Raw genomic sequence first — 25,232 nt, 5'->3', positions numbered from 1 at the left:
ATGTCCGAGTCTTTGTGACCCCACAGACTATACAGTCCATGGAATTCTCCGGGCCAGAATACTGGAGTGGGTAGCCTTTCCCTTCTGCAGGGGATCCTCCCAACCCAGGGATTGAACCCAGGTCTCCTGCATTGCAGGCAGATTCTTTACCAGCTGAGCCATGTTTAACCTGAGCTCCTTCTCTTTTCCAGACTGTAAAACACATGTGGCCTTTTATTTGCCAGTTTATAGAGAAGTTGTTTCGAGAAACCATAGAGCCGGCTGTGCGGGGCGCACACGCCCACCTCAGCACCTTCAGCTTCACGAGGGTGGACCTGGGGCAGCAGGTATGTTTCCTCCCAGGCTCTCTTACCTGCGTGCCACTGGAGAGAACACTCAGCCACCTCAGGTTGTTCTCTGGAGCGAGCTGTTTCTGGAAGGCTGGCTGTGGGCGCAGGTCCCCCCCGGTCTCCTGTCTCGGGGTCTCTGCTCTATCGGGACCTTGCCTCCTTTGTCCGCTGGGGTGTCTCTGTCAGTCCAGGTCCATCTGCGGGCCCCTCGGCCGCACGTTCTCCCGTCACAGTCACCTTCGTACTGTCCTGCCGGAGGGGGGCTGCCGTGGAAGCTCACTAATGATCAACACAAGCGGGAAGGAGCCCCCACCCCCACCCCCGTGCTCCAGAGCAGCAGCTCGGGGCTCTAGTGCTGGGCTCGCAGCCCCGCGTTAGCGACACCGTGAAGGGAAAGGTGGACTTTGTTCTTGGAATCGAGTTACGTGCAGAGGGTGGCCGCTAACTCCAGCACTGCTGGAAGCCTCGGGACTGCCATAACAGCTAGTTTCCTTTTCATTAAGTCAGTGTTCACAATAACTAGCAGCTGCTGAAGGTAGCACTTTTTCTATTGAGGCATAATTGACACATAACTTTATATTAATTTCAAGGTAACATTGTTTTTATGCCTAATGAGAGTTCAGAGTCCAACAGTACTTTTTTTTATTTTTTGGCTACACTGCGACCCTGCAGGATCCTAACTCGCCAGCAAGGGGTCGCGGTGCAGAGCCCCACAAGCACCTTCCCGCCCTGCGAGCATCTTCCCCGCGCCGCTTCCTGATGCCGGTGCTCCCGCCCAGCGGCGGTTCAGCGGGGCAGAGGACCGTGACCCCAGCTGTGCCCCTGCCCCAGGCCCCCTCCCAGCCCACACTCCCAGGTGTCCATCGCCTTTCCTTGTCGAGGTCCATCTTCTTTGTGCACAGACGGGGGTGTGTGTCCTGCCCAGCTGGGTCGTGCAAGCTGTTTGCCCTCTTGGCTGAGTCTGCAGCACGCTGCCATTTTGGATGTGGTCCCTGTTCAGCTCATGGGGCCGGCGCAGGACTCCTGTGGGACACTGCCTCTCGTTTCCACTTTCCCTCAGTCCCCTAAAGGGACCACGACAAGTGGGAATGCACAGTTAGAAACCGGAATGCCGCGTGAATGTGCAGTGGGGGTCGCAAGGTTTTCTGTGAGGGGCAGGTGTTGAATAGCGTGTTTTGACAGCTGCAGACGCTTTCGGAGGCGTGTCCTCCCCCGCCCCGCCCCCTTCTCCTCCTGTAAAGTAACAGTCTCCCGCCCACAGGCTGTGTCTCTTGGTCAGGCGCGCTCACGTGCGTGCACATCTGGCATTCTTGCTCCAGCTGAGTTTGTCCCAGAAAGAATTACATTTATGTTTGTGTGTGTGCTCCCAACCTACTGCTGACGAAGGGTGGGGATGTTGAGAGCAGCGCAGGCCTGGTCAGAGAGCTCAGTGTCACAGGGCTCTTGGACTTCTGCTAGGAATAGGGGGCCCAGGCGTCTGATGCAGGGACCCTGCGACCTGGGGTGGTGACAGCGTGGGCTCGGAGTGTGCTCCTGGGCTGACTTGGGGGGTCAGACTTCAGGACACCCACACCTTTGGTGTGGGCGTGGGGACCCGGTGGTTCTTCAGCTCGAGTTTTTCGTGCCCAGCTGTCATATTGAGAACTTTCTTAGAAGGGGTCTCACATCAGCAAATTGAGAAAAGATTCTGAAATGATGTTGAAATATATTTATTATTGTCTGCCTTTTCTTTTTTTAGTCATTTGATTTTCACCTTGTTGCCTGTATTATCTGTTGAAAATATAGTTAATATTTTTGATTCACTCAAAAAGTCCCATTTTTATAAAAATATTAAAAAATAGAAAGTTATGACATAAAGATAAAATGAGAAGAACTTCTGTTTTAGACAGGTTATTAAGGGTGCGGGAGGGAGCGGGTCAGAGTCCCCTGGGGGAGACAAGGACTGAGGGCCTGGGGCGGGAGTGAAACCGGGCCCCGGCCCCGGCGCCTGCTGAGCTAGGCAGCGTTCTGTGGCCTGCTGGCCCCGTGCCCTGTGGGCCACTCTCAGCCTGCAGGGCCCTCCTGAGTGCCTCACAGATGAGGGTGCTCAGGGCCAGAGGCCCCGGCGCACTGGGCGTGAGACGACAGCACCTTGAAGCAGAGTGTTCCTGCCCAGGCCTGGGACCCAGGCTCATTTTCTCAGCTCTGCTGTGTCATGGGGTTGGTGTTCTTCACCCTTCCTATGTTTTAAAGAAGCCAATTTTTGTTTCAGCCCCTCAGGATCAATGGTGTTAAGGTGTATACTGAAAATGTGGATAAAAGGCAGATTATTTTGGACCTTCAGATTAGGTAAGTTTGTGTGTTTGTCATCGTTAATGATGTGTGATGTCACTTAGCTATGCCCATAAAGTAGAGAGTATAATGAGCGCGTATCTTACTGCTGTTTGATGGAATTGGACTAGCTTCTTGTTGAGGATCTAAACTTAGCCAATTCTGGTTTTAGTTCCTGATAGCTTAGATAATTGCCATTCATAGAACATGTTAAAATAAAAAAAATTAAAGGCACTACGAGAAAACTACAGGCCCATATCCCTTGTGAACACTGATGCCATAATCTTCAAGAAAATGCTCGCAAACTGAACTCAGCAACATAGTGAAAGGATTATACACCATGACCAAATGAGATTTATTTCCAGAATGTAAGAATGATTCATCGTAAGTGATTGATGTAATACTCCACATTAATAAGAGTGAAGGGGAAAACCGCCTAATCATCTCGGTTGATGCAGAAAAGGTGTTTGTTGAAATCCAGCACTTTCATGATAAAAGCATTTAGGGCACAGACGTCAGCATGATGGGCTTGTTTATTGGGCTTGGAATGCTTGGCATGTGTCCCCAGCAAGTAGCACGCTCAGTGGTGAAAACCTGAAACCTCCTCTGAGCTTAGGAGCTCGGCAAGGACCCCCCGCCCCCGTCACCACTGCTGTCCAGCACGGCACTGGAAGCTCTTCCAGAGCAACTAGGTATGAGAAAAACAAAACGCTTACGTTGCTGGAGAGGGAGCGGTAGTGAAGTAGAAGGATACCGAATCCGTGCGGAAATTCTGTAACAATAAACAGACCCAGAAAGGGAGCTAAGAAAACGGCATTTACGGTAGAACCAAGAAGAATAAAATGCTTAGAAATTAACCGAAGCGGTGAAAGGCTTGTGCAGTGAATACTACGAAACATTGATGTGAAGAATTAAAGAAGACGCAAATACGCAGAGATACAGCTCATGCTTGTGGTTTGGAAGACTTAATATTGTTAAAAGCCAACACTAGAAGTAATGTAAAGAATCAGTGCAATCAGATATATGCATATAATCAAATATATGATAAAGGGTTGAGATCCAGAATATATAAAGAACTGCTATAACTCAACAACAACAAAACAATGTGATTCAGAAATGAGCAAGGGACTGGAATGGACGTTTCTCCAAGGCAGATAGACTAGTGCTCACAAGTGCATGAGGGGTGCAGACGCCGCTGCTAAAGCCACTGCGAGGCGGCGCCTCACACCCACCAGACTGCAGCTGTGAACCCAGAGTGGTGAGTGAGAACGTGCAGAGATCGGAAGCCCGGCACACTGATGGTGGGAATACAGAGGGCACGGTTGCTGTAGAAACAGAGTAGTCGCTCCTTAGAAACAAGAAGCAGTCACTATACGACCCGGCACTTCCACTCCTGGGTGCAGACCCCGAGGAACGGAAGACAGACTCCCAGAGGGGCAGTTGTGTACTTCAGCCCACGGCCGCTTTCTTCACGATAGCTAAGACATGGGGGCGACCCGCGTGCTCACTGACTGTTGGACGGGTAAGAAGGCGTGTTGTGTGCGTGCAGGGGAGCATCGTTCAGGCTGTACAGAGGAGGAGATCCCACAGTGGGCCGTGTCCATCCAGCTACGGTGGGTGCACGGACCTTGGGGTCATCATGCTAAATGAAGCAGGACAATCACAAAGAGATGGTGGTGATTCCCCCCGTGGGAGCCCTATCGAGGGGCAGACCCACACAGACAGAGAGCAGGCTGCAGGCTGCTGGGGAGGGGAGGATGGAAGTCAGAGTGATGGGCACAGACTTTCAGTTTTGCAAGATGAAGAGAGTTCTGGAAATGATGGTGGTGATGGTTGCACAGCAGCCTGAATGAGCTTAATGCCGCCGCCTTGCACTTCAGAATGCGTGAGATGGTAATATTATGTATATTTTACCACGATAAAAAATAATTGGGAGAAATTGATTAGGGATCTGCCAAATGCCTTCCCTGGTGGTAAAGGGCTTCTCTGGCTCTTGTCTTTGTCCTTCAAGAAGCTGCTTATGGCTTTGTGAGGCCCCTGCCCAGCTGTGTGCCAGCTACTGACTGACACGGCTCAGCAGGGTTGGTTTTGTTTTGATTAAGGGTCATTTTTTTTTTTTATCGTGTCATCTTTGAGTTTCTAAAGTGTATTAATGTAGTAAATGAACAGAGTCCGTACCAATTGCCTTTATTTTAGAAAGAAACATAGAGTGTTACGATGATGTAATATGATGGGAAAACTCTGCGTCTTCAACACATTTGGCACCACTGCAGATACTACTGTCATGAGTGGAGTAAAAGAGGTGGCCCCGTGTTTGTCTTGGGGTCAGCTGTACCTGGCAAGGCTGTCCACGAGGCTGAGGGTGAGCTTCAGGGGGTGGGAACCTTGTTCTCTCGTTCCATCACCGAGGGAGCCCTTCACACACGTCTGTTAAGCAAACACTGAAATGAGTCTGTTACCTGGTGTCATTTCGAAGACTGCAGTCTGGCTTTTGTGGTTTCAGCAGACACAGCCGCGTATGCAAATTAGGCAGCTCAGGTCTTTACGTCTCTGAAGCAGTCTGCCTTCTACCTTTCCCTGCGTTCCAGACAAGAACCGTAACTAGAGTGCTGCCTGTAGAGCTGAGGAGGGAGTGACCGAGAGAGAATGTGACATGGCAAGAGCCCATCTTAGGGTGTGTGGAGAAGACCTGCCGTCCGCCACCTGCCTCTACAAGGACGCGGTCCGCAGCCACCGTGGTCGCTGCCCTTCCACACCCCCGGAAGGAGCTCAGAGCAGAGACCGGGGATGAGGCCATTTGTGCTCTCGGAAAACTGGCAGGCCTGGCTTTCAAGCAGTTCGGGATTTTCAAGAGAAGATTTTATGAGCCCAGTTTCTTTCATCTTCTCATAGCTGGAAAAACTCTACAATCCTTAACAAAGATGTCTGCTTCTTGTGACTACTAGCAGCCTCCTGCCGAAATGTGCCCTTGATTGTGTGCAGCTCCTTCACCAGAAGAATCTATAGGCAGTGAGTGTCACAGCAGCAGAGCGCCTGTTGGCAGGCTCCACCCCAGATGCCTTCTGCTGGTGCTCTGCTCATGTGCTTGGACCCGTCTGTTGGGGACACTGTTCCTCCCGACGCGCCAGGGCAGCAGCAGGATGGCCCACTTCCAGAATCAAGGGCGGGCATCGAACCATTCAGGATCCACAAAACCATCGTGGGCCTGTCACGTTTTTAAGAAGATAGGCAAAGCCTTACATGCAGCGTCACACAGCGTTCACGGGTGTTCACATTAACGATTGAAGGGACAGTCGCTGAGTAAAACTGATACCTCAAACAGGTGTAACGTCTCTGAGGGCCTGAGCACTGCTGGTTTCTCATGGTGGGGGAGCCCGGGCACATTGTTTGTGATGAAATATGACCTAAGCTTTGTATATGTTTTAAGCAAACAGAGTTATTTATGAGACAAATGAAAACTATACTCCATCAAGACACTGCTCCAGAAGCTGCCCTTTGAGAAGTGACATTTGTAACAAGGCCTCTGGCCAGGCAGCCTGCCTCGCCCTCCGTGTGGCCGTGCTGAGCCTGGGGGCTGTGGCTGCCGCGGCCCAGGTGCTAGAATCCTGGCCCGGCTGGCCTGCGGGTTGCAGCCCGCCTCGCCCTCCGTGTGGCCGTGCTGAGCCTGGGGGCTGCAGCTGCCGCGGCCCAGGTGCTGAAACCCTGGCCCGGCTGGCCTGCGGGTTGCAGCCCGCCTCGCCCTCCATGTGGCCTGGCTGGCCTGTGGGTTGCAGCCCACCTCGCCCTCCATGTGGCCATGCTGAGCCTGCGGGTTGCAGCCCGCCTCGCTCTCCGTGTGGCCGTGCTGAGCCTGCGGGTTGCAGCCCAGCCCGCCTACAGCCCAGCTTCGGTGGCTTTACTAGCACTGTGTTCAGATTGTAGAGCCTGGGTCTGTGATTGTGAAGAGAGTGTAATCAGAACTTTTTCTTTGCTAGTTTTGTAGGGAATTGTGAGATCGATCTGGAGATCAAGCGCTATTTTTGTAGAGCTGGTGTGCAGAGTATACAGGTAAGGTTTTTTTTTAAGTTTCATTTTATTTTCAGATGCTCTGTGCTCTATTCAGAAAGAAAATTGTGAAGTTTTTATTAACTCAGAATTTCTTTGAAGTTAGAGAAAGCTGAAGTCATATGCTCAGGAGTCACTGTCAGGATCTTGCATCCTCCTTTTGAGTCAATAAGGGCCTGTGAAATTATTTCCATTAATGTTTTGTTTTCCCATTTAAATTTAGATTCATGGTACAATGCGGGTGATCCTGGAACCATTGATTGGAGACATGCCCTTAGTAGGAGCTTTGTCTATCTTCTTCCTTAGGAAGCCAGTAAGTCAAGGTTTATTTCATTCTCTTCTTCCCATTCACTGACAAGAATGTGTACATACCAAAGAACGGAGTGAAGAGAAAGAGCTTATCTCACTTTATTCCCTTTGAGGCATGAATCCTGTATGTTTTCACCTCTTTATGCTTTAACATCTGATAGACAACTTTTTCCTCATAAAACGAATACGTTTGGGAATTCCCTGGTGGTCCAGTGGTTGAGACTCAATACTTCCACTGCAGGGGGTGAGGGTTCTATCCTGTTCAGGGAGCTAGATCCTGCATGCCGCATAGCCAAAAAATAAAAATAAAGTTATAATATTAATTTCCAAATGAAATTTTAGTACTCAGAAAAGCAGGATGTGGCTGTGAGAGGTTGAGAATCACTGGTACCCTTATATGGTGAATTACAGCCCCTAAGCACAATCTTCAGAGAAAAGGGACTTTTTCGGTCACTTTCATCTGGAAAATATGAGAGCACAGTTCCCTGCCGTCTACCACGTCCTTCCCCACCCCGATGAAAAACAAAGGTTTTGGGATTCTGGCTGGGCGCTTTAGGCGCACGGGGGGCTTTGGATTCGAAGCTCTTGCACGTTGTTTTGCTTGTTGAGTTGTTTAGATCAGCTCCGATGATGTGCTGCTTGCTTTATAAAAAGCAAGACTGCGAGTTTCTGAAGTGCTGCCCTCGTGGAGCGCATGGATGGACGCGCTGCCCCGTTTCAGGCTCAGTGATGGGCGCAGGCCTCCCAGCCTCACTTCCCACTCTCGGTTCTTCCTGTTCTTTGATCAAACTGCCATCTCCCGCCACCGGTCTCCATAGGGGACGGTCCCAAGACTCCCACAGCCAAGGTCCACAGATGCTCAGGTTCCTTAGTAAATGGCGTAGTGTTTGCTCATAACCTCTGCACAGCCTCTTGCATCCTTTAAATCATCTCCAGATCAGTAGTGACACCTAATACAGTGTAACTTCTGTGTAAATAGTTGAAATGTAAATGATATGTAAATAGTTGCTTTAGTGCAGCAGATTCAAGTTTTGCTTTTTGGAACTTTCAGGAATATTTTTTCTTTCTGAATACTTTAGATCCATGATTGGTTAAATCTGAGGAGATGGAGCTGGAACCCTTGGACACTGAGGCCCAACTGTTTCTGATCTCTGTAAGCCTCAGTCTCCCCATCAGTAACATGGAGAGTACAGTAACACCTCCAGTGAAAGATTAGATGTGACAACCAAATGTCCGGGGGTAAAACGCTCAGCATAGTGCCCGGCATACAGAAGTCTTCAAGTATTTAACAAATAAAATATTTTCCTCTATGTAGGTTTAGCGTTCTGGTGGGGTCCTGACAGCAGAGGTCAAGGTTTGGTAAGCTTGGATGAAGGCTCTGGGAAGAGCCAGGGAGACCCACTGTCTGCCCTTGGACATGTCCCAGAAATTGGTGGCCACCCACTCATGCTGACTTGACATTATTGGCGTTGTCTCTGGTATACTCTTGAGGGTGTTTCAGAATCCTTAGGTCACATTTAGGTTCATCTCAGGAGTGTGGATTAGACTAGACTGAATCGGGAGGCCTTTTCTAGAACTTCTCCAGGAGGTGGTCTGGGTTCACTCTGAATGTGTTTATCCCAGGGGTCCTCCCCGGTAGCAAAGCACATGTCTTCTGAGTCTGTGATCCACAGATTGAGTTTCTTCATCTATAAAATGGAATTAATGTCTTCCTTTAAGACTGATTGTGAAAAGAAATTGAACCCATCTAGCTAGGACTCCAGCAATTGACGTCATTGTTTAGTCGCTCAGTTATGTCCGACTCTGCGACCCCATGGACTGCAGCACACCAGGCCTCCCTGTCCATCACCCACTCCCAGAGCTTACTCACACTCATGGCCATTGAGCCAGTGATGCCATCCAACCATCTCATCCTCTGCCAGCCCCTTCTCCTCCCGCCTTCAGTCCTTCCCAGCATCGGGGTCTTTTCAGATGAGTCAGCTCTTCGCATCAGGGGCTAAAGTATTGGCGCTTCAGCTTCAACATCAGTCCTTCCAATGAATAGTTAGGACTAATTTCCTTTAGGAGTGACTGGTTTGATCTTTTTGCAGTCCAAGGGACTCTCAAGAGTCTTCTCCAACCCCACAGTTCAAAAGTCTTGGCGCCCTGCCTTCTTTATGGTCCAGCTCACATCCATTCACGACCACTGGAAAAACCATAGCTTTGACTGGATGGACCGTTGGCAGCAAAGTGACGTCTCTGCTTTTTAGTACGCTGTCTACATTTGTCATAGCTTTTCTTCCAAGGAGCAAGCAGTTGATGTACATTAAGCAAAGGAGGAGGAGGAAGGGGGGCTTTAAAAGCAGAATGAGCATGTCCTGCTGTCTCATGGAGCCCATGCAGGGGGCTCTCAGCGGCACCCCCCACCCCCCCCCACCCCCTCCCCGTGTCCCGGGAGGGCCTGGCGTGCTCTCAGCACCCTGCAGCTGTGTGGTGCAGAGGGAGCTCTGCCCTGGCCTCTGGGCAGCCGGTTTGCCTCTCCTGTTTTTCTGTCTTGGCTCTCTCAGGGCTTGCTCCGGCTCACCTGCCACCTCAGCCATCTGTGCATTCAGGAGTGACCCTCTTCCCAGCTTGCTGCATCCCAAGTGGAAGCTGGAAGTCTCGGGGCTGTCAAAGCATAAGAAAAACATTCGTGACCTTTATCACCAGCCCAGACCAGCAAATTCAAAAGCTCTGGGGAAGGGCGGAGCCACCAGTCTGTCTGTAACAAACTTCCTGTGCAGGAGGCTGGTGTGCAGTCAGCGCTGAAATGAGCACTGTCTGTGGGTCCGGATTCTGCTGGACCCACAGGCCCTCAGAGGGCGCTCAGGCTGAGGGTGCCCTGCTCCTGTACCTGCTCAGGCTGCAGAGGCTCCAGGTGCAGGGGGTCTCCGTCTCCGCCCCACCCCGGACCTGCCCCACCACGCCCACCCGGCCCGGCCCCGCCCCACACCCCCGCCCCATCCCTCACTGCTACTTCTCAACCTTCAGAAAGAGGTAATTTCCTGTCCTTTGGAAACACTTTCCACTGGCTCTTCAGTTTCCCAAAGGGAGATCCATCCAGACTGCGGGCTCATGGGGAGGGCACTAATTTTCGTCGCTTTTCCTCTGTCTGCCCCCAGGGCTGGGTGAACTTTTCTCTCTCACATACCTGGACACCTGTTCAGTCACACACCCTCAGTCTCGTCCTCAAACAGTCACTCACACTCCTCTCCCTCCATAGCCCTCCAGCTTGGCTCTTGTGTCCTCTGGCCTCCCTTGTGCTCAAGGACAGGCCAGCTCCCCCCTCAGAGCCTTGAACAGGCGTGCCTGGAGCCTGCCTTCTTGCATTCATGTCTTCAAACTCAACTGAGTCTGTCCTTCTGTGGATTCTTTCTCCGTCCCCCTAGTATTCTGCTTCTCTGAACTTGGGTAACATTCGGGTACCTCCCATCATTCTGACCAGGGTCCTGCAAGTGGGCGCCCTGGTACCCCCAAGTTTACAATCTAGTTGTAGTCCCTCGATGTGATCGCCCTTTGGGAGGGCCATTGAGAGTTTCTTTGACCTTCTGATTCAGCAACACGCTCCAAGTTCCTGTTACCAGTTTTTGCCCCAGACCCAGAATCAGCCATTTCTTCAAAGTCCCCTGTTCCCTTTAGTGGAAGATACATCCAGAGATCACAGTCGCGGTCTAGGGCGTCCATGGGGCTTCCCTCTTCGTTCAGTTGGTAAAGAGTCTGCTTGCAAGACAGGAGACCTGGCTTTGATTCCTGGGTTGGAAAGATGCCCTGGAGGAGGCCATGGCTACCCACTCCAGTATTCTTGCCTGGAGAATGCCATGGACAGAGGAGCCTGGCAGGCTACAGTCTATGGTGTCGCAAGAGTTGGACACGACTTAGCAACTAAACCACCAGGGAGTCCTATGGAGGTTAGTTTCTCAGGACTTTGTTAGAGTTGTTGCTTTTGAGTTTGGGTTTGTCCAAGGGAATCTTGACCCTTCAGTTCACACTTACAACTGCTCACTCCCCAGCTCTGCCACTCGCGTATGTGAGTAACAGAGGTCATGCAGTTTCACTAGCGGCTTCTACAGCATAAAGCACAAGTGACTGCGTTATGTGCAGTATCCATCTTGACAGGAGAAGCAGTGTTTCAATCAGTACTTTTTACCTGTCCACATCTGTTTAATGGAATCTCAGCCAACTATATAGAAATTATTCTAAGATAAATACCCACTAGCTGCTGCTGCTGCTGCTAAGTCACTTTAGTCGTGTCCGACTCTGTGCGACCCCATAGATGGCAGCCCACCAGGCTCTGCCGTCCCTGGGATTCTCCAAGCGAGAATACTTGAGTGGGTTGCCATTTCCTTCTCCAATGCATGAAAGTGAAAAATGAAAGTGAAGTCGCTCAGTCGTGTCCGACTCTTAGTGACCCCATGGACTGCAGCCAACCAGACTCCTCCGTCCATGGGATTTTCCAGGCAAGAGTACTGGAGTGGGGTGCGATTGCCTTCTCCGAAATACCCACTAGAAAAATGAGCAAAAGAAATACAAAAGTTGACTAAATGGATGGAACATATCCGAGTAATATCAGGAAAAAAGTGAAACTGAAAGTCGCTCAGTCATGTCCAACTCTTTGTGACCCCATTGGACTGTCCAGTCCAGGGAATGCTCCAAGCCAGAATACTGGAGTGGGTAGCTGTTCCCTTCTCCAAATATCAGGAAAATGCTGTTTGAAATAGTGATAGAGTAACCATTCTTTAACTGCCAAATAGACTGATTTTTAACATCTGTGTTTGGTGTGGCTGTAAAGAAAGTACATTTCATACAATTTTGATGGAAATGTAAATTGGTACAATATTAGAGCAATTAGGTAGTGACACGACTTAGCAACTGAACAAGGTAGTGTATGTCAGCATAAAAAATGAACATATATCTTTGACCAGAGCTTCCACTTTTTGAATGCTAGTCTCTGTGAGAACATGTGTGTAAAAAGATATTCACTGAATCATTTTGTTGTTGTTGTTCTTCAGTTGCTAAGTCATGTCTGACTCTTTGCATTCCCATGAATGCACAGCAGGCTTCCCTGTCCTTCCCTATCTCCCTGAGCTTGCTCAAACTCATGTCCACAGAGTCAGTGATGCCATCCAGCCATTTCATCCTGTCACTCCCTTCTCCTCTTGCCTTCAAACTTTTCCAGCATCAGGATCATTTTCAGTGAATCAGCTCTTCACATCAGGTGGCCAAAGTATCAGAGCTTCTGCTTCAGCATCAGTCCTTCCAATGAATATTCAGAGCTGATTTCCTTTTGGACTGGTTGGATCTCCTTGTAGTCCAAGGGACTCTCGAGAGTCTTCTCCACACCACAGTTCAAAAGCAGCAATTCTTTGGCATTCAGCCTTCTTTATCGTCCAACTCTCATATCCAAACATGACGACTGAAAAAACCATAGCTTTGCATATACAGACCTTTGTCAGCAAAGTGATGTCCCTGCTTTTTAATACACGGGCTAGTTTTGTCATAGCTATTCTTCCAAGGAGCAAGTGTCTTTTAATTTCATGGCTGCAGTCACCATCCGCATTGGTTTTGGAGCCCAGGAAAATGAAATCTGACAGTTTCCACTTTTTCCCCATCTATTTGCCGTGAAGTGATGGGACCGGATGCCATGATCTTAGTTTTCTGATTGTTGAGTTTTAAGCCAGCTTTTTCACTCTCCACTTTCATCTTCATCAAGAGGCTCCTTAGTTCCTCCTCACGTTCTGCCATTAAGGTGGTGTCATCTGCATATCTGAGATTGTTGATATCTCTCCTTGCAGTCTTGATTCCAGCTTGTGATTCGTCCAGCCTGGCGTTTCCCATGATGTACCCTGCACATAAGTTAGATAAGCAGGGTGGCGATAGACAGCCTTGGCGCACTCCTGTGCAGGTTTCTCGAGAGGCAGGCCAGGTGGTCTGGTGCTCTCATCTAAGAATATTCCACAGTTTGTTGTGATCCACACAGCCAAAGGCTTTAGCATAGTCAATGAAGCAGAAGTAGATGTTTTTTAGAATTCCTTTGCTTTTTCCATGGTCCAGCGGATGTTGGCAGTTTGATCTCTGGTTCCTCTCCCTTTCTTAATCCAGCTTGTACATCTGGAAGTTCCCGGTTCATGTACTGCTGAAGCCTGGCTTGAAGGATTTTGACCGTAATCTTGCTGGCATGTGAAATGAATGCAATTGTAGAGTAATTTGAACATTCTTTGGCATTGCCTTTCTTTGGGATTGGAGTGAAGACTGACCTTTTCCAGTCCTGTGGCCACTGCTGAGTTTTCCAAATTTGCTGGTATAATGAGTGTAGCACTTTAACAACATCATCTTTTAGGATTTGAAATAACTCAGCTGGAATTCCATCACCTCCACTAGCTTTTTTCATAGTAATGCTTCCTAAGGGCCCCTCAGGATGTCTGGCTCTAGGTGAGTGATCATACCATCGTGGTTATCCGAGTCATTAAGAGCTTTTTTGTATAGTTGTTCTGTGTATTCTCACCACCTCTTCTTAATCTCTTCTGCTTCTGTTAGATCCTTGCCATTTTTGTCCTTTGTTGTGCCTGTCTTTGCATGAGATGTTCCCTTGGTATCTCCAATTTTATAAAGAGATCTCTAGTCTTTTCCTTTCTATTGTTTTCCTCTATTTCTTTGCATTGTTCACTTAAGAAAACTTTCTTATCTCTCTTTGTTATTCCCTGGTGGCTCAGAGGTTAAAGCGTCTGCCTGCAATGCAGGAGACCTGCGTTCGAACCCTGGGTCGGGAAGTTCCCCTGGAGAGGGAAACGGCAACCCACTCCAGTATTCTTGCCTGGAGAATCCCAAGGACGGAGGAGCCTGGTGAGCCCCAGTTCACGAGGTCACCAAGAGTCGGACACGACTGAGCGACTTCACTTTCACTTTCTTTCTTTGCTATTCTCTGGAGCTAGGCATTCAGTAGGGTATATCTTTCCCTTTCTCCTTTGCCTTTTGCTTCGCTTCTTTTCTCAGCTATTTGTAAGGCCTCCTTTCCTTCCTGCATTTCTTTTTCTTGGGAGTGGTTTTGGTTATCACCTTCTGTACAGTGTTATAAACCTCCGTCCATAGTAATTCAGGCACTGTCTCTAGCAGGTCTAGTCCGTTGAATCTATTTCTCACTTCCACTGTGTATTGATAAGGGATTTGATTTAGGTCATACCTGAATGGCCTAGTGGTTTTCCCTACTTTCTTCAGTTTGAGCCTGAATTTTGCAATAAGGAGCTCATGATCTCTGAGCCACCGTCAGCTCCCGGTCTTATTTTTGCTGACTGTTTAGAGCTGCTCCATCTTTGGCTGCAAAGAATATAATCAGTCTGATTTTGGTATTGACCATCTGGATATGTAGATGTGTAGAGTCATCTCTTGTGTTGTGGGAAGAGGGTGTTTACTATGACGATTACTTACAAAAAAATAAACTGCAAATATTCTAAGTGCTCATCAATAGGAAGGTGGGTATATAAATAATTACGATTTTACTGGAGAAAATTATGACATCAAAAAACATAAGAACAGGCAAGCTATCAGTACCAATAAGGGACAACAGCTTTGATATTTTATAAAGTGAAAATCAAGGTATAGGGCAGCATTATGTACTGAGCAACCCATTTCATTTATAAAGAAACAGACTTGTATAATTTGATAACGATAATTAGAAGTAGTTTGCATACTTACTATATTTGCCGTTTTTTTAAAAACAGCTTTTAGAAATTAACTGGACAGGACTGACTAATCTTCTCGACATTCCTGGATTGAAGTAAGTACTCTGTCGTGTCCTGTGGCCAGCTTGCTGATGGCATGTGTGTTGTCGGCATCGTGAGACAGCCCAGCGGCTGAGCGCCATCTCCCGGGCCGCGTCTCTGCCTCTCAGGCAGGGCGCTCAGGCTCCGGAACCCGAGTTGCGCCTCAGGCTCTGGGTTGCAGCTGCCCGAGAGCCCTGTTGGGGCTCAGTGGAGCCATTTCATTTGTCACGAGGTGTCTTTCCAGTTTTGGTGTTTTAATATCCCAGAAAAATAAAGAAAAGTTTAAAAAGTTTTCACGCTTCTATGTTTCAAGACAAGCCCTTTCTGGCTGCGTTGAAGCTGTGCTGCCCCATCCCTTGCTGCCTTCTCTGCCTTGACGCGTTCCTCCAGGGCGGGGAGGAGTCAGCTCTGACACGCGGCTGCGGGGTACGCTGGGAGGCTTTGCTGTTCCGTGTGCTCTATTGTCTGAACCGTGAGGACTCCTTCCCCAGGAGCGGCAAAGCCTTCGGGGCACGTCCCTCCTGTGAGGGCGGTGAGGCTTCCTAGTCAGGCTACAGGCCGTCTGTCCTCCAAGACGGAAGGCGACAGCGGCAGACCGTCAGTCACCACCAAGCAGGAAACACTTCTTCCGATTTCACCGCTGTATTTGCAGGTTACAGTGCGCTGAGTGTTGGCTGCAGTTACGCATGTTCCTGGTGGACACTTTCTTAATTTGTGGGGCTCTTTTCCCTGTTTCACTTAGAAAATTGCATTATGAAAGCCTTGGTTCAGGCTGCTTTTTTTTCTGTTCCTTTGTATGTATTATCTCCTTGAAGTGGCCCTTAGAAAGAATTTTATTTTGTTTCATTATCAGGAAAAAATGAAGGCTTTAATAAACTGAGAAATAGTTGTAATAATAAGACTTTTTTAGGTGCTATGATTTTTTGGCTATAGAAAAGTACCGTTATTTTTAAAAGATTCTTGGAAAGGACAGCTTTAAAAGAATTTTGTAAAAGGGTTGATTAGGATTCCTACTTTAAAGAACAAACCCAGCTCACTTGGTCTCCATTAAGCGAGTAAAGGTTTCGACACACAGTTTGTTCTTCCATCCGCCAAGCGTGTGGAGAGCGCCTGTTCCGGGCGCTGTGTGGCCTGCGGCCGTCAGGTGGCCGGGGGGCCCGGCGCTGGCGTCCACGGGACGGCTCCTGACCCACATTCCCTGTGTGTGGCTCTGTTGCCAGGCAGGCTCTTGCTGTGAAGTAGCAGCTTCTAGATTCTATGCTGTGGCATGCTTAGCAACCTCAGTAGAAGATTCCAGCAAATGTCCCTCTAGTTCCAGCAAAAGTTCCAGAGTTGACCTCTGTTGGTCTACCTTTCCTTGGACAAATTTTCCTGGTTCTGATGATCAGGTCTGGGTCTCGTGCCCACCCTGAGAGGAGGCAGAGAAGTCCTTGAAAAAGTTGCACTGAAGGACAGGAAGTACCCCAAAGGAAGGGCTCCAGGAGTTGGAGGAAAGGGTGCTGGTCAGTGGCCAGAACAGCAAGTCCCTGCTATTCCTTAGTGCAGAGGAGAATGTGCGTTCTGCTTGCCTGCCTTCAGTGCCATGACCCGTGCTTGTCAGGCGTCTCTGCAGTAGCGTTGTGGCAGAGAGAGCCGGTGGGCGCAGCCCGCAGCTCTGGAGTCAGTCCCAAACCAGCGGAAAGGGAGAAACGCGCATACACGAGGACACACAGATACACACGTGCAGACGCAGCTTCGGCTCACTTCGTGGATTTATATGAAGACAGACTCTGTGTGGCATACCTTCAAGCTATTGTTTTATATATAGATTTCTATACACACATAAAACATTCTTCTATATTAGATTTATATAGCATTGCATATATTGTTAAGAATATATATGCATATATATTAGAAATACAGGTGGAAACAGACACGCCATGCAAAAATGAGGCCATGATATAAAAGAAATATAGTAAACTATTCCTTTGAAATTACATATATTTATATATGACATTGGAGAAGGAAATGGCAACCCACTCCAGTGTTCTTGCCTGGAGAATCCCAGGGACTGGGGAGCCTGGTGGGCTGCCGCCTCTGGGGTCGCACAGAGTCAGACACGACTGAAGCGACTGAGCAGCATATATGACATAATTTATATATAATTATGTACATTTCATGCGATAAAATATATGCATGTGTACTTAACGTAAAACTTGGGCCAGTATTTTGTGAAGATTTTATCAAGTAACAGCTGTGGCAGGCCTTTATCTTGTAAAAGTAAATATTCAATAACTTTGAACCTAACATAATGAAATCTTACCCCAAGCTTTGCTAAATGAACGTCTGCCTGCTCCCTGCATTGACTGCAGAGCAGAAGCCAAGGTGTGAGGAGGTGGCGGGATGCCTGAGTCACTTCACCTCACCACGCGTATTCGCTCTCCCCACCACTGTTGAGTGAGGAGCCCTAACCTGGGTATGAGGGGTGAAGGCTGTAGGTGATGCCCAGGGCCAGGTCAGGAAGACTGGGAGGGCGGAAGGCGTGAGGAAGCTGTGCTGTGTGCTGAGCCCTGCCGCAGTCAGGACGGGGGGAACGGCAGCTCGGGGGGTGTGCAGCGCCACTCGGGAGCTGTCGGTGGAGGTGCCAGCTGGGCCTTCTGCTGGGGCACGGGCATCAGCGGGAGGTGAGGCGCAGCCTGCCACCGGGGCAGCGAGCAGGTTCCTGAAGCACTTGCGTCAGCAGTGAGGGGCCTTCTGTCTCAGTAGATTTTTCGAAATAAACAAAACTCGTGCTTCCGCAGGGAGATTGCCTGAAGTAAGTGTGCTGGGTGCTAAAGCTTTGAGGGACCACTTCATCGTCAGCTTGGGGAGCACCGATCCAGTGTCCGCAGCTTACGCCCTCCGAGTCCCTCTGGAGTGTAGACATTGGTTAACTGGCCTCTTCACAAGAGCGGAGCTGTCTGGGGAACGTGGTTCCCACGTTGAGCTGAGAGGGCTGGCCCTGAGCCTCCACGCCTTTGTTGACATTTGGACCCCAGCCTGCAGCAAGGCTCGGCCATCTCTCAGGGCGCGATAGGACTCTCACTGTGTCCCAGGGGATGTTCTGGCTGTGGTCCCTTACATCTGCCTTGTCCGTAATGTTGACATCTGAGAAGTGCTGGCAAGAAGTAAGTTTCTCCTAAGACTCTGCAGCTCTGGCCAAAGGCTCTCTCGCACAGCCGTCTCTCAGGGCGCGGTGGGACTGTCACTGAGTCCCAGGGAATGCTCCGGCTGTGGTCCCTTACATCTGCCTTGTCCGCGATGCTGACATTTGAGGAGCACTGGCGAGAAGTCAGTTTCTCCCAGGACTGCAGTTCTGGCTAAAGGCTCTCTCGCACAGCCATGCAGCTCAGGTTCTGTGCCTCAGGAGTGGCGTTGCAGAGACCCTTGACTCTCCATTTACACACATTTACAAAGAAGAGACAAAAAGGATGTTGAAAGGACATTAGTTTCTTTAGCCCCCACAGCTCTGTTCCTGCTACTGAATGTGCAGTGGCGTATACTGTCTCAGATTGACTGCGGAATTCAGTACCTAATAAAGTGCAAAGAAGGATGAACTGTAAATTCTTTTACTTCATTAGGAGCTCTGCATATATAACAAGAAAGATGAATTTGGTGTAATAAATGTGAAACGAGTAAATGCTTGTTTTCATATTCTCTGCACTTTTATGTATGTTTGAAAGTTTATGTTAAAATAAGAAATTTAATTAAATGTATATTCAGTGTTAAATCAATGATAAAGTTATGTGGAAATGTATGAGTGTGATTTAGGACGTTGAGAAATGTAGCCAGAATATTACCTCATGTTCTTAGAATAAATCCCACATAATTGTCACCATAGCAGCATAAATACTGTGTTAGGAGAACTAGCTCTGACGTGTTGGTGGAATATTGTATCATGTTTATGCCAAGTTCACTGTTACGGGTGGTAACTAACATGAAGTGTCTGATCATTGTTTTTTTTTTTTAACCTCCCACCTAACAGTGGTTTATCAGATACTATCATTTTGGATATAATATCAAACTATCTGGTGCTTCCCAATCGAATCACAGTCCCTCTTGTCAGCGAAGTTCAGATAGCTCAGCTGCGATTTCCTGTACCAAAGGTAAGCACATGCTTATTAACACTTAAAATAGACTGAAGGAACTTTTCACGTACATGGGTGCTGAGTGTTGTATTTCTCCTAACAATGACCTTGCCATGTGGATCTTGATGCTGTAAAAGTGTTCTGTCCTGCCTGTCCTTAGGAGGTGAGTCGATGGACGTGAGTCTGAGTGAACTCCGGGAGTTGGTGATGGACAGGGAGGCCTGGCGTGCTGCGATTCATGGGGTCACAGAGTCGGACACGAGTGAGCAACTGAACTGAACTGAAGGGCCACTTGGCCTAAAGCTTTCGGAGACTTAAGGGCAGTTCTTAAACCTCAGAGGTACTCACAGAAATTTAATTCTGCAGATGTCACTGCACGTTGTAAAGGACAGCTGTGACGACTTATTTACTGCCTCAGAAAGCACTTTCTGCTTGTGTGTAAGATGTACGTTTTAGCCTGAGCTGGGAACCTTGTGCCAGGCTCCTGCCAGGCGTGAGGAGCGGTCGTCTGGAGGGCTTCAGGGTTGGATGCGGCAGGCGTGCCGTGGGTGTTAAGCCCCCGGCTTAACAGTCTGGGAGTGCATTCCTCAGAGTGTCTTCATCTGTAGGTTGGGGTGCCACCTCACACACAGAGGTGACCACACATCTTGGAGGCACCTTCATTTCAGTAAAGTAAACAACCTCAGCCCAAGACCACGAGGGCCTGCCAGCCACGGGTGTGGAATCCTGCCCGAGGCCCAGAGCACGTTCTCGGAGGGCTGCTCCTACTGGTCTGCATCCTGCCCGTGTGGTCTCGCCCACCGTGGGCTCCAGAGGTGGAGTGGGCAGCCTGTCACGTGGTGTCTGGTCTCAGTTCAGAGTTTGTTTCATGAAGTAGAAGTAGCCAGCCTTTCCCCCTGCCTGTTACCCTTCTTGTAAGCTCCATCTTAGTAACAGTGCACAGACCAACATTCATGAGCAGTCCTACTCTTTTCAAAGTAACAGCACCCCAGTGCTCACATCCCTGTTAGTCTATTGCTGGCATTCAGCAGGTGTGATGGGACACGGGTGAAGTGGGGATGTCTTTCTCCCTTCACTTAGCGTCCTCGGCTCGGAGAACACAGGCCTGCCTCTGCACATAGGGATCCTCGTGCTCCTGGGCCGCAGGCTCTGTGCTCTGTGAGCGCTGGGGACCGTCTGAGCCTGCCCGGACCCACCCTTCATGCTGCTTAAACATGCGACCACAGTGTCTAAGCGTTCAGTTCAGTTCAGTTGCTCACTCGTGTCCGACTCTGTGACCCCATGAATCGCAGCACGCCAGGCCTCCCCTGTCCATCACTATCTCCCGGAGTTCACTCAGACTCACGTCCAGCGAGTCAGTGATGCCATCCAGCCATCTCATCCTCTGTCGTCCCCTTCTCCTCCTGCCCCAATCCCTCCCAGCATCAGGGTCTTTTCCAATGAGTCAACTCTTCGCATGAGGTGGCCAAAGTATTGGAGTTTCAGCTTCACCATCAGTCCTTCCAATGAACACCCAGGACTGATCTCCTTTAGAATGGACTGGTTGGATCTCCTTGCAGTCCAAGGGACTCTCAAGAGTCTTCTCCAACACCACAGTTCAAATGCATCAATTCTTCGGTGCTCAGCTTTCTTCACAGTCCAACTCTCACATCCGTACATGACCACTGCAAAAACCATAGCCTTGACTAGATGGACCTTAGTCGGCAAAGTAATGTCTCCGCTTTTGAATATACTATCTAGGTTGGTCACAACTTTCTTTCCAAGGAGTAAGGGTCTTTTAATTTCATGGCTGCAATCACCATCTGCAGTGATTTTGGAGCTCAAAAAAATAAAGTCTGACACCGTTTCCACTGTTTCCCCATCTATTTCCCATGAAGTGATGGGACCAGATGCCATGATCTTAGTTTTCGGAATGTTGAGCTTTAAGCCAACTTTTTCACTCTCCTCTTTCACTTTCATCAAGAGGGTTTTTAATTCCTCTTCACTTTCTGCCATAAGGGTGGTGTCATCTGCATATATTTATCTGTAAAAATATGTGTCATCCTGTGCTGACTGGTTCATGAACAGCACCTGGTAACTGAAGTATTTATGGTATAGAATGCTACCCCCTCAAAAGATAACTACCACTTGTGTTTACCTTGAAAGAAATACGGGTGGATGTTTTTTATCAATTAAGCAACATCTTAGGGAAAGAGAACTATGTTGTCTGTGAATGTATGTATCTCAGAGTTTCAGTTTCCTATCCATAAAATAGGTTTAATGACCGTATTTCATAGGATTATTCTAAAAACTCAGCTCAGTGATCGGTGCGTATGAAGGACTTAGGAAGAGTCGCCTACATCCCTGGGTGCTGGTCTCCACTGCAGTTACCGCCGGTGGAATTCCTGCCAGGACACGGCACTGCTCCGGGCCCTCGAGGCCCTGTGTCGTCTGCCTGGCTCCTGCCGCCGGCCCTGCCCAGCTGGGGCCCCTCCGTCCCAGGAGGGTCAGCGGTTCACGCAGGCTCCTCCGTCCCTGGCCTCTGGTCAGATCCTTGGGCCCCGTGGTCTTGCCCCTGAGGCACTCGTGTTTGCCTTCTTTGCGCAGGGGAGAGGCTCTGTCATGTCCCCAAGCCAGCCTTTGCTCCAGGTCTGCGGGTGAACCGGTGAATAGTCTGCTCGCTCTTCTTTCCAGGGTGTCCTGAGGATACATTTTATTGAAGCTCAGGATCTTCAGGGAAAAGACACTTACCTTAAGGGACTTGTCAAGGGGAAGTCAGACCCCTATGGAGTGATTCGAGTTGGCAACCAGATCTTCCAAAGCAAGGTCATCAAGGAGAACCTCAGTCCGAAGTGGAACGAGGTGTATGAGGTGAGGGAGTAGGGAGTGCTTAGTGTGAGGTGAGGGGTGGGTGCTGAGAGTCCTTCCCTGGGGTCCCTCCCGCCCGTCCCCGGGGTCCGCTCCCGCCCTTCCCCGGGGTCCGCTCCTGCTCCCGCCCTTCCCCGGGGTGCTCCCCATCCTTCCCCTGGGGTCTGCTCCCGCCCTTCCCCGGGGTCCGCTCCTGCTCCCGCCCTTCCCCGGGGTGCTCCCCATCCTTCCCCTGGGGTCTGCTCCCGCCCTTCCCCAGGGGTCCGCTCCTGCTCCCGCCCTTCCCTGGGGGGTCCGCTCCCGCCCTTCCCCAGGGTCTGCTCCCCGTCCTTCCCCTGGGGTCTGCTCCCGCCCTTCCCCGGGGTCCGCTCCCGCCCTTCCCCGGGGGTCCGCTCCTGCTCCCGCCCTTCCCCGGGGTCTGCTCCCCGTCCTTCCCCGGGGGTCCACTCCCGCCCTTCCCCGGGGTCCGCTCCTGCTCCCGCCCTTCCCCGGGGTCCGCTCCTGCTCCTGCCCTTCCCCGGGGTCCGCTCCCGCCCTTCCCCGGGGTCTGCTCCCCGTCCTTCCCCGGGGGTCCACTCCCGCCCTTCCCCGGGGTCCGCTCCTGCTCCCGCCCTTCCCCGGGGTCCGCTCCTGCCCTTCCCCGGGGTCTGCTCCGGCTTCCGCCCTTCCCCGGGGTCCGCTCCCGCCCTTCCCCGGGGTCCGCTCCCGCCCTTCCCCGGGGTCCGCCCCCGCCCTTCCCCGGGGTCCGCTCCGGCCCCGCTGTGCGCTGGTGGTGTGCTTGCTCAGTGTGCAGTTCTCGTTGCTTCGATTTTCCGTCTTTAAACATACTTCGCCTCGTATCCCTACCTCACACACAATTTTAAACCTTAATCCCATTAAGCTATCTCAGTAAAGAATAGGCCACTAACACACACGCGTACTCCACGATGAGGTTAGTTGTGAACTGTTGTGTAAGTTTTCATGTAGCGCATCTGGACATCTCTCCATGTCCCAGGTACAGCCACTCCCGTGAGAAGCGCCCTCATATCTCCGCACGAGGGATCTGGCCTTTGGGCTCAGCACTGTAACCAGTGCCTTTTGGGTGTCGTGGGGCCGTATTTAGTGCACTTGGCCAAGATGCCTCCAGAGAATGCCTCTCAGAGGGAACTGCTGTATCCCAGGGCATGCGGCTTGGAAAGAACGGGAAGGGGGTACAGCTCTCACCCCACCAGCTTCTGGTCCTCCCTGCCAGTCTGTTGCCGGACCTCCCAGCTTCTGAGTGGTGGTGAGGGCCCAGCCCTGACCAGGGCTGCTGCAGGAGGGGAGAGAGGTCCGCACCTGTAGCCCCGATAACTGGGAGCAAGCGCAGCGCCATGTGCGAGGGGAGCTCCCAGGGGCTCCTGCCATCAACCGTGTCTCGGGTCCGACTGTGGGGCCTGGGTGCGGAGCAGCTGCTGGCGCCGATGTCAGCTGCGGTTACGCTTGTAAGGGTGAGACAGCTGTGCACCGGTACCTTCCAGGCTCTGGTCTATGAACATCCCGGACAGGAACTGGAGATCGAGCTCTTTGACGAAGACCCAGACAAGGACGACTTTCTCGGAAGGCAAGTCCTCGGTGGCCAGGGGTGTGGACTCTCCCTCTCTGACAGTCGCTCCTAAGCCTGGGGCATCAGAGCAGGTTTACTGCATGTTGCATGGGTGTGAAAATGGCTCTTTGGTGCCAGGTTTGTTTCACCTTAGACCTCTTAAAACATGCTTAGTTCCTGAAACAAGTTTTACATGTAAGTGAGAAAAGGAAAGCGAAGTTAAACAGAACCTGAAATTCACTTTCTTGGGTGTGCTGCCCCATTTAAGTGCTCAGCCACCAACTGTGGCCCCGCACGCAGCCCAGCTCCCCAGCCTTGCACCCAGCAGGCCGCTGGGCTCCGGGCTCCAGAAACAGGTTTGTGAACTTCTGATTTGTTATTGGCCTATGGGGGTGGGGATAGATGGTGATTTACATTGTGCCTATACATTGGAAAAATGCTGAGTTGTTTACTTTACTTAAACTAAACATGTACAGCTGAAAAAATATGAACTGTCAAAAAATAGACTTTAGCCTGATCTATAACTATATAGATTATATAGTTATATATGCTATATAACTGAATTTCTTGTGGCAAAAAAGATGGAAGGGTAAATGACACTGAACAGGTCTGGTTTCATCCAGGGTGGCCTGTGTGTTAGGCTGTGACCTCAGAATTCATTTGCGAGACCCTTTATCGAAGAACAACCAAAAGGGTGTAAGCAAGGCAAGGAGCAGATGAGGCTTGCAGAAAGCCTCTGTTAGATTCCGGCGTCAGCGGCTGAGACGGGGGCTGGCTGGGCCCCGGGCGTCTGTAATGGAGCAGGGGACGCGGGCCGTGCGGGGCAGTGCGCAGGGACAGAGGAGGGGCTGCGGAGGACAGGCGTGCGATTGTCCCGCCCTGCTCGTCTCTGGCTCCAGGCTGCCTCACGCTTCCCAGCAGAGCAGGACTATTGAGGGAAGTGGGACGGGCTGTTGGGGTCGTTCCAGGCACGAGGCAGAGGCCTTCGTGGCCCTGGTGGCGCCGGTCGGTCGGAGCTGAGGAAGCAGGCTAGAAAGGCGGTCAGCGCCTGATGCAGCGCGCCGCGGCGGAGCCCGGTCCGCGGCTGGTGTCGCTCAGACAGGGCACGTCCCGCCCACCCCGGTCGAATGCCCCCGTCCCGCATATCTGGGCTCCCCTGTACGCCCGCCCGCCCGCCCCGCGGCTCCCCTGTACGCCCGCCCGCCCGCCCCGCGGCTCCCCTGTACGCCCGCCCGCCCGCCCGCCCCGCGGCTCCCCTGTACGCCCGCCCGCCCGCCCCGCGGCTCCCCTGTACACATGCCCTTATGCCGGGGGCGCCTCCAGATCACTGCCTGTGGGGAGGACCAGTGTTCCCAGCCCTGACCTCAGCCGTGCCGCGTTGCGTGCTCCCTGCTCACTTCACACCCGGGTGGAATCTTGCAGGATGGAGCTTGTTTCTTGATAAACTTTAGCATTCTGTTGCTTTTCTGGAGTACTTTTTCATAGAGTAATGCTTAAGTTAATTTCAGTTTTCAGAAGTGGTTTTCTGTGTTCTAAAGTTGTTGTATTGTTATTTCTATAGTCTTATGATTGATCTCATTGAAGTTGAAAAGGAGCGCCTTTTAGATGAAGTAAGTTTCCTTTGAGTATTGTTCTGTTTCATGAGTGTTGATGGCGAGTACCCACTGCCACCATCCCCGGGGGTCTGACAACTTAACAGCCGCTCACAGACGTTGAGAACTTAGGCCTTCCAGTACCAGCGAAGTGAAAATAAATCAGCACCTGCCAGAAACACAAAATCCCCAAGGGTCCAAACACACGCCCACTTTGTGTCAGGCAGGCATGGTCTGCTTCAGAGTCAGGGCAGAGTCTGGTAAGAGCTCCCAAGAATCGGGCATTAAAAGGTGGTTGGGAGGCATAGCAGAGCGGCACAGTGCAGTTGATGAGACATTGTCCCAGGAAAGACCCC

At 50.6% G+C, this 25,232-nt stretch overlaps 1 protein-coding gene across 10 annotated transcripts in view; it reads left to right on the top strand.

Annotated features, from left to right (window-relative positions):
* ESYT2 (extended synaptotagmin 2) overlaps nt 1–25,232 on the top strand; it is an 84,677-nt gene that overhangs the window by 38,128 nt on the left and 21,317 nt on the right. For all 10 annotated transcript variants that reach the window (XM_027969083.2, XM_027969082.2, XM_042249108.2 and 7 more), the window contains 9 exons: nt 192–326; nt 2,581–2,657; nt 6,614–6,686; nt 6,907–6,996; nt 14,726–14,781; nt 18,771–18,891; nt 21,547–21,723; nt 23,220–23,302; nt 24,846–24,894. In XM_027969083.2, the coding sequence (XP_027824884.1) occupies nt 192–326; nt 2,581–2,657; nt 6,614–6,686; nt 6,907–6,996; nt 14,726–14,781; nt 18,771–18,891; nt 21,547–21,723; nt 23,220–23,302; nt 24,846–24,894 (861 nt within the window). The remainder of the gene's footprint in view (nt 1–191; nt 327–2,580; nt 2,658–6,613; nt 6,687–6,906; nt 6,997–14,725; nt 14,782–18,770; nt 18,892–21,546; nt 21,724–23,219; nt 23,303–24,845; nt 24,895–25,232) is intronic.

The sequence above is a fragment of the Ovis aries genome, chromosome 4 (assembly GCF_016772045.2).
Source record: "Ovis aries strain OAR_USU_Benz2616 breed Rambouillet chromosome 4, ARS-UI_Ramb_v3.0, whole genome shotgun sequence".
NCBI lineage: Eukaryota > Metazoa > Chordata > Mammalia > Artiodactyla > Bovidae > Ovis > Ovis aries.
This window is presented reverse-complemented; position numbering and strand designations above follow the sequence as displayed.